The sequence below is a fragment of the Opisthorchis viverrini genome (assembly GCF_000715545.1).
Source record: "Opisthorchis viverrini unplaced genomic scaffold opera_v5_74, whole genome shotgun sequence".
NCBI classification, from domain to species: Eukaryota; Metazoa; Platyhelminthes; class Trematoda; order Opisthorchiida; family Opisthorchiidae; genus Opisthorchis; species Opisthorchis viverrini.
This window is the reverse complement of record NW_008751731.1, coordinates 87,473-96,273: the sequence shown is the minus strand read 5'-3', so window position 1 is coordinate 96,273 and position 8,801 is coordinate 87,473. Positions and strand designations below refer to the sequence as shown.

The window sequence follows — 8,801 nt, the reverse complement described above, 5'->3', positions numbered from 1 at the left end:
GGGTTCTGATGTCAGCATCCTGTGATGACTGGAGACCGGATACAAAAATGAGGCAATTAAACTGATTCTCCGTCATTGAGGTGAGCTTGAAGCGCTCGCATTCTTGGTTGACGACATCGGCAAACGTGATGAAATCGTCATTATCCTTCTTGACCCACTTTGAGCATTGGTAGCAGCTACTGAACAGCGATGTTTGATCGCCGGATTCCTGGGACAGTCTTCTGGCCGTTTCATCGAAGCTGAGGTCGCAAGGCAGCTTGAGGAGAACGAAATTTGTCAACCGTTCGTGCTCCGGTGTGTCGAGTTTCCGCAGCAATAGTCTGACTTTCCATCCATCATCAAGTTCGGAAAAATTAGCCTTGAACATATCTTCGTGCCGCCTGGGCCAGGAGTCAAAAGTCTGACCAGAATGAGGGTCGAATGTGAACTCCGTAATTGAGGCTGCAGCTGCATCAGTTGAGGAAACAGGAGACCAGTACTGACAGCTGTTGTCTGGATATGCAGTTTCTGAGTAAGTGATTCAATGAGCTTCAGTTGCGCTTCTTTCAAACTTCTTTTGTTGCTGCTGCAGTAGTTCTCGGAGCTGATCAAATCCGATTGACATCGTGGGTTTTCGTTTGCCAACTGTAGTAACGGTATTCTCCTCAGCTTAGTTCTCGGTCTGAGCCTCTCAAACCAGCGTTCACGTGAAAACATCCACCAAAGATTCACAAAGTCTATTAATGCCCAAAACGAAGTCAAGAACATTTGTATAGCGCTTCGTATATATAGCGTAAGCGGGTATAACTTTCTGGAAGTTCTGACGCATTCTGGATGCGCCGTTGACAACCTGCATTTGGCCAATACCGGGCCACGATTGGCTGTTGGGTCCAGATTTCTGATTGATCAGATCTCGCCTTGATACCGGACCGTCCGCAGCAGCGCCTAAAGACGTGCGGAAAAGCGGGATCCGTGTGAAATTCTGCCTAACATCTCCGCCTTGAAGTTTGTCGATGCTGCATTTAGACGGACATGACATCAGCTTTTCGGAGCTGCCGGAAAATGGTCAAGCCTGCGTATCTGGTCCCTGTGGAAGCTGACCGAAAAAGTGCATTCTTGTTACGGCTGTGTGGCGGAATTTTTTAGGGAACATTTGATGGTTGTTGATCAGGGCTTAGTAGCAGAGAAAGTGAGGTGTGCCTATGCAGCGACCACTGTTTCTCAGAAGAGTTCTTCATCATTACTTGGTTAATGACGTACCTTCCACTAGAAACAGCATATTCTGCGGGGAAGTATGTTGACCTGCACGATTGCTGGTGGGTGTGTTGGCATACGGAATCCAGGCATGCTTCTGCACGGCATGGGTCAATGGCGGTTCAAAGTGGTCAATGCACGCTGGAACTCCGTCACGGAGGGCGTGAAGGTGTTACAAATGACTTTCACTTACAGGTGCACAACATAGCAGCTCGCAACACTTCTCAGTCGCGGTCGCGAGAAAAACGTACCTTTCAGCGGACCCAGCCATAATAATGAACGGTGCTCAAAGGAAAAATACCCACCGTGGGGGAATTTTCGATCGGCAGCACATCGCAAAACAGTGCAGGAGTAATGTTGGAGGATACGAGTTGATTGTACAAGACTGTGCAACTGGCGGACAATTCTAGAGGCTATTTTTGTTTTGAGTCGACCCGGAAAATGGAGAAACCTCAACTAATATCTTAGCTTCAGTGTTATCAAACGATTCAGCTTACCATTCAGAAGACGCAGTCAAAATTAGGCGGACGGAAATCTTGTTGGTGTCTGTCTACAGTGCACGGAATGCCGCATTCCAAGTTGTTTACTTAATGTCGTTCGAAGATTCTGAGGACGTATCTATCGTTTGGTTCCTTGGGTTTCCGGGAGCGGTCTGGCCATTAAGGTGCCCCTGCGATTGGTTGGATTAAACCGCCAGGAGGACTGCTTCTAGAGGCAAACTTATTTTACCCTGAATTCTGTCAGTGGCCCTAAATTTGGCGAGGTCCATGTGTTTTATACAACCAAGAGAAATTCTGGTACGTGTTCATAAACGCCTATTGTCGACTGGTTATTAGCATGATTCAAGATATTGTAGTAAGCATTTTAGGCCACAGAACTCAACAAAAATAATGTAGCATTCCGCATCGCTCCTTGAAAGGACGGAGTAACGCTCAGCACGAAGTGGAACCAAATTATCACCTTCTATTCAACATACGCATCACCCTCAATGGTAGAGTATCTTTATTTCTCATTCCGGAGCTGCGGGCAGTATTGAGCAACTTCCGATCCGGACCTACGAGCCTCCGGCTTCCCATTCGCCCATGCACCTAAACCTGTTGCCACGGCGAGTTCACAGCTTCTTAGGTTTACACACCGGATCGAGGCTTTCGCCCAAGCTTCCCCGGTCAAGGTCGACTTTGTCCTTCAGCGGCGTACGTTCACCTGAAAGACCCAAGCGAATGACAAGGTGGTGTAGGGTTCAGGGTTCACTTGACGACCGACAACACTAGCCAACCTTGCCGAATTAAGTAAGCCCGGTTAACCTACTTAACTTGGATAACCTGGTAATAGGAACCCGTTGAAAACCATGAGCCATCAACCAATGAACGTTCAGTTTGCCCGCCGGCTCCTTTTTGTCAGGTGCTGGCTGCGCTGTCCCTTCCAGCCGCTCGCACGTGCACTCTCCTTCGAACTGTTGCGTCGCGGCAGTACAAGCGCACTTACCAATTACACAGTCTTTTGGTGTCCGTAGGGCTCAACGAGCTCGAGATGTTCGAGTGGTCGTTCGCCGGTATCAATACCAGCCTTCCCGGTGCTGGAGGAGATGACTGCGTGAACTATCTTCCTGCGAGTCAGCGCTTATTGGAGACACTGACAATAACTGGTGTTTTTGCTTACCTATCGATCTGGGCGTTGCCAAGGTTGACTTTTCCCGCGTTCATTCTACCTGGGAATTCGAATCCTATGAGACAAGGACTTCTGGTCATCCATTGTATAGTTTTCGGCATTGAACTGGGGTTCAAATGCGCCACGGGGTCTCTCCTTTGGGCTCTAAACCCTTGCCATATCCTGACCGTTCTCCAAGTGAGTTTCAATAGTGTTCCATTATTTACCGTTTTGTTTTTGATCCTCTATGGTGTTGGTAGCGTACCTATGAATGAAGTTGTTTAAAGACGCGTTACAGCAACCAGGTTTATATCCGCTTAGTCAGTGAAGCAATGATTGGGAAAAGCTCTCCACATTCACAAGTTTTCCGCTCCCCGGCGATGGATGGGCAACTGTCCTTTGCCTTGGGACAGTTCGGCGAGAGGTGCCTTAGGTAGTATGACAGCCAGTGGTGGTCTTCGTCCAAAGACATCCATTTGCTTCTTTGACTGCTCTGTCGGACTCGGCTGGGCACCAAACCTTGGTGAGTATCCCTGTCACACCAACCACAATTCAACGGCCATGGTTCACTCTGACACACACCGTACGTCCGTGGATGAAGTTTTGGATCCAGGATTCTTAATGCTACCTACCATACTTTACTTTTCAGCCTACTGTGTATAGTGTTATTCTAACAATCTAATGAGCTACAGGATTAAAAGCTGAACTGAAGTCGACCATTACAAAAACAACCTGAGAATCTGCTCCTTCAGCCAGACCATTACAAAAACAACCTGAGAATCTGCACGACTCCTTCAGCCCGTATTTTCTCAGCTAAGAGCGGGACTTCTTTCAGAAACCAACGTTCTAGTGCCTAAAGTTCACTGTTTTGATTGTGCCACTCGTATTCGTCTGTCATATTAAGATTTTCAGTAACGAACAGGTTAACCGGTTTGCACTTTCCTGGGTGTTGTCAAGCATCTGAACGTCGGATTCATAACCACGAATTCCGGTGCAGTTTACAATAGGATTCCGTAGAGGAACCTAAACAGCACCTTGCCACTTGCTTCAGAAACAGCGGACCTTGAACTGCTTGATCGACCGAGGTTAAGAGTACCCTGTCCAGTTTTTCCTACGTGAAGCTGACGCTCGCCAGAATTGTATCAGTTTGTCACTATAGAAATTGGGACTTCATGGTTGAATTTTATTGCATATTGCTCTCGGGGTTCCCTTCGTCTTTCTCCACAGCTATATTTTGGTGTAGGACTCTACGTCCTTACTTAGTGTGAAGTCTCAACAAGTGAACAGGTTGCGGGTGGTTCCACCATCCTGCTCTTCCGCGGTTTCGTTCATTTCTCACCTGTCCAAAGGCTTCTGACTGCCAAGACTAATGGTTGGCATATTGTGTAATGAAGAATTTCCCATGAATTGTGGCCTAGCAGTCACTGCGGTGAATATTATAGTTGCTTTTTTGTCCTATCTTGGAAAGGACACATGAACACTGGAAATCATTGCAGTATTAGCTTGGTGACTGTGACTTTGAAAGTGCTCTCCAACCTAATCCTTTCAGGGTCGACTGAAAGCAGACAGGCCGAGTTGGATCACCTCCGGCAAGAAGATGAATCCGGCATACGCACTCTCTACCATTCTGGGACGAAGAGTGCTTCCAGCGGCCAATAGTGTTGTCTTTCTTGACCTGATAGCTGCGTTTGACTGTTGGTCATTGAGCACCTCGACAGTGTCCTTGGAACACTTCCCCATAAATTCTTGGCGGGATCGATTATTAAAGGTCTACGGTGAGCTCCCACCTGAGTTCACTACGTCCAGTGACCTTGGACCAGGGCCTTCTTTCTCCTTCTCAACTTATTTATTGAGATTATACGCGATTCACTCTCAAGTGTCTTTGGGGTCCAGATGCTCCTTGGTGTGTTTGCTCACAGACGTCGAATACTCAGATTACGTGTCTCTTCCTGTATCTGATCCGGTCGAAATGCAATTTCAAATAATCCACAGTTCTGTTACACTGTTTGGTATGCACATCACAGTTGCAAAGCATAGAGTGTTTGTGCAAGGCTTTTTAGGCCCAAACCCGAAAATCCTGCTTGACATTAGGCAATCAAACAAATCTATCTATCTATTTATCCAAATCAGTCCGAGCCGTCTAGCTGGAGGCGGCAATTTCATCCGCATCGGGCTTGCAAGCCTGCACCATCCATGACGTGAGCGTGACATTTATGCTTCTGTCAAAGGTTGTGTTTGCAATACTGCGGTGTTTCCCATGTTTTTTGTGGGTCAGAAGCCTGGCAACTACCAGCTAATGACCTTAGAAACTCAGTATTTGGCCATCGCTGTTTCTGGAACAGTCGTCGAGTCCAGCGGGCGGTGAAGTGCATCGAAAATAACTCGCACACGGTAAATGAGCTGATTCTACTACGTAGACTACGCTGGTATCTGCGAAACGCTCCGCGTTTCGGTCGATCAACTTTGAAGGGCCCTTTTCGTACAACATCGCGGAAGATGGGAAGGGGTCAGAGGAGGTCAAGAAATGTCGTAGCAGTGCTCTCAGTTGCGCGCATGCATCCTAGTTACTGCCCCCGATGCGTTGCTCCCCCCCGTTCCTCCCACGGAAGTCCACTAACTATCTGGAACCATACACCAAATATACTAGCTACTGCTTGTAATGCGTAGCTATCCATCATTATTTTATAAAACCATCGGTGAACAAAACTGGTAGGCCTAGCCACTTCATCCACCCACTACTGATGATCGTGACACATGTCGTAATGTGCTGAAAAAGGTGGCATGGTTCCCTCCAACAAAATCTTATAATCAGTTGGTTCCTTTCTTATGTTGGGTCACACATTACTCCGATTGCTTGTGAAACCAGAAATAACGGGTTAGGAGCCTGTCCGGGCCAGACTCTTGTCAATTTTCTGAGAAGCTCAGTTAGGTCAAAAGACGTAGGTATTTCGAGGAGCTTGGATTTTGTCGTCTTGAAAAAACTACTAATACAACACGCGATAGGCAGTGGTCGAGTTTGAATCACGGACCTTCTAGTCAGTAAATTTGCACTCTAATCACTGAGCCGTTTCTCCCCCTACTGACTTCAGACTCGCATGGATCCTTGCTGACACGAGTCGCATATAATCGTCATCTTCATTATCACCATAGACAGAAACATCAGTGTTGACGCTGGTGCTTCGCTCTGAAGCAAAGGGCGTCGGTGAACGTGGGATGGACCCTGCGTCAACTTACTGCAATCACTTTCAGGTGCCTACATCTCCAGCCACCCAGTTAGACAATCCTGACAGAAAATGACAGCACGAACGCCAGTGACAATGGTTGGTCACCACATCTTGCAACAACTTCGCTCAAGCTCAGGTGGATCAGGAGAACTCCATCCTGGAAGGTGGACAACACCAACAACATCCAAACACCTCGTAATATCCCTCAGACGCAGCTGGCCTACTTCAGCACAGCCTATAGAAGGACCCAACGAGCCTGAGTGGGAAATAGCGCCATTAGGTTTTCGACAACAAAAATCTGGAGTGAAATGTCGTTTCTCGTACGTTACAAAGTGTCCGTTTGAATGGTATGCACCTTGCATTGGTGAAGCCCCGGGGAGCCGTCGGACAAGCGTATTACGAAAGATTTGGAACGGAAACAGAACATCAGTAGAATGGCGCATTTCGATAGTGATTCTAGTCTTGAGGAACGTCAGGAGAAAATCATGGGAAAACCATGATAGCCGTGGCATCCAAGTTGCTCTTGAGCATTATGTTGTGCAGGTCAACTGGATATTGGGAGAGACGAGTTGGAAAGAATCAAGCTGAATTTTGTTCTGGCTGGGGATTCATTGACCATATATTTACTTTGAGATAAGTTCTTGAACATCGCCACTTTTTGAACCGTCCCACGCTACTCCTTTTTCTGGATCTGAAAGCTGCTTCTGATCGTCGTTTATACTTCTTGTGAAGGCACTGTGTGTGGATGGGTACGATCATACGTCGAGATTTCATCTGAGTATACCACCTCCAGTGGTTTAATACAAGGTAGCCCTCTCTTACCTTTCCCCTTCAACTTTGTTGTGGATGTGATGCTTGAACTTTCGCTGCTTGCCAATGCAAAATCAAGGTTCAAGTGCTTTCGGGGCGTTCGCCCACAGATGTTGAACATGCCGTCACGAAGAGACTGGACCTTACTGTGGTGTGACGGTTTGCGCACCTCAGCGATCCACTAAGCTATACTGGAGAGTGTCCCGCGACACTCACAGTCTCTCACACCAGGTTGGTCAANTGGCTGACATTAGTAATTTGCTCTGTTCACTAGAGACTCCATAGGGCCGTTAACCACTACAGGCTCATGACCATATTAGCAAACATAGTGATGTCACCACTTGAACCATGATCCGACCCGTGCATAATGGGTTGCGCTAGTATGGCCTACTCCTGCAGTAGTGGCTTCTTTACCTAGGTTCCGCTGCCTGATTCTTGCTTCAAAGCGGTTTTGCATTTTAAGAAACGCCCGCTTGTTTTCTGAGTCAACTTTTTGAACAATAGTCCGGAACTGTTTTCCAAAATACGCCGAATCCTTTTAGGCAGCTCGCGTTCCATCTTCTTGCGTACTGAATTAGGGGAAAACTTTATTCATCATTTAATTTAATTTGTGTTCAGGTTTTCATGGTGTCCTCCACATTGTTTAAAGTTTTGTAGAAGGACCAATGATTATGCTGGCGTGAGGGCCTTGCTGTCATCCAAAGCGAGGTTGTTAACGTATAGGACTGTGACGCGCTTGCTTCTAATTGGTGTTTTCGCATCAGCCATAATTGGCCAGCTGAGTGATGTCCAATTGACGTTCCTTGGATATTCAGTTTTTCGAAAAATTGCATACCTTTTACTCTGTTACCCTTGGATTCTGTCGCACTGTGTTGTGCCCTGACTTGCCCGAACTGTGCTGTACTGCAGCTTTCTCACAATTTGTATGTTTGCTGAGGAAGCCTAGAATTTATCCCATATGCGTCGCCTTTCTGCAGATCTCAGCCTTCGAAATGTCCTCCGGGCAATTTATTGATGGGAGAATAACGAGCTGCTAGTTTTTTGTTGTTCTCATCTTTGATTGTAAGATTACTGACTTCAGAAACATTGTTGAGCCGGATGTGGTGCCCATAGCATTTTGCGAACTTTGATGACTATATAAATAACGTGCACATAGCCTACCCGTATTTGGAGGTTTAGAATATCCAGAAACAGTTTGTTCCGGCTTTTGCATAGTGATTTTTGCAATAAACCCTAAAACTGGAGGCCCCATTGGTGTTTCCTGTAGCAGCTTCTAATTATTCTCCGTTGAATATGAAATAAGTGGCCAAACCTAAGTCAGGTGATCGGAAGGTATCCTCTTTCTCATGCGGTCTAGTTGACATGCCACCGATGTCCAACAATTCGGCAAAAATTTTCTTGGCAGAATAGATATCGACAGATACCAAAAGGGGCCATTATTTCGTTCCTATCGGTTTTCATGATATTCAGTCTCTACAAAAATTTCTATGCGTTCCTGGTTGAGTCACGAATTCTTCTGTTTTACTTCAGAGAGATTGTGATCCGTCCCCGTCACGAAGAGACTGGACCTTACCGTGGTGTGACGGTTTGCGCACCTCAGCGATCCACTGAGTTATACTGGAGAGTGTCCCGCGACACTCACAGAGTCTCTCATACCAGGTTGGTCAGTGGTTAGAGGTCTGACGAACACAGTCTCCTGGCCCTCCAGGTTGGGGGTTGGAACATGTGGCGACTTGTTCCGTGGAAATGGTAATGCATTTGCATTTCCCGCCAAACACCGCTGCCTTGCGGTTAGGCTTTTGAGCCAAAGGCTTTGGTTGAGGACCCTAATCGTCCTCCTGTCTAGGTGTGGGCGCCCTGGCAGTATCCCAGCCCTCGTACAACCAT

At 47.0% G+C, this 8,801-nt stretch overlaps 1 protein-coding gene across 1 annotated transcript in view; it reads left to right on the top strand.

The window, feature by feature from the left end:
- Positions 1 to 2,652: 2,652 nt before the first annotated feature.
- T265_13520 (hypothetical protein) overlaps positions 2,653 to 8,801 on the top strand; it is a gene marked incomplete at both ends in the record, with an annotated part of 38,219 nt that continues 32,070 nt past the window's right edge. The window contains one exon of the mRNA XM_009169287.1: positions 2,653 to 3,078. Coding sequence (XP_009167551.1) covers positions 2,653 to 3,078 — 426 coding nt within the window. The remainder of the gene's footprint in view (positions 3,079 to 8,801) is intronic.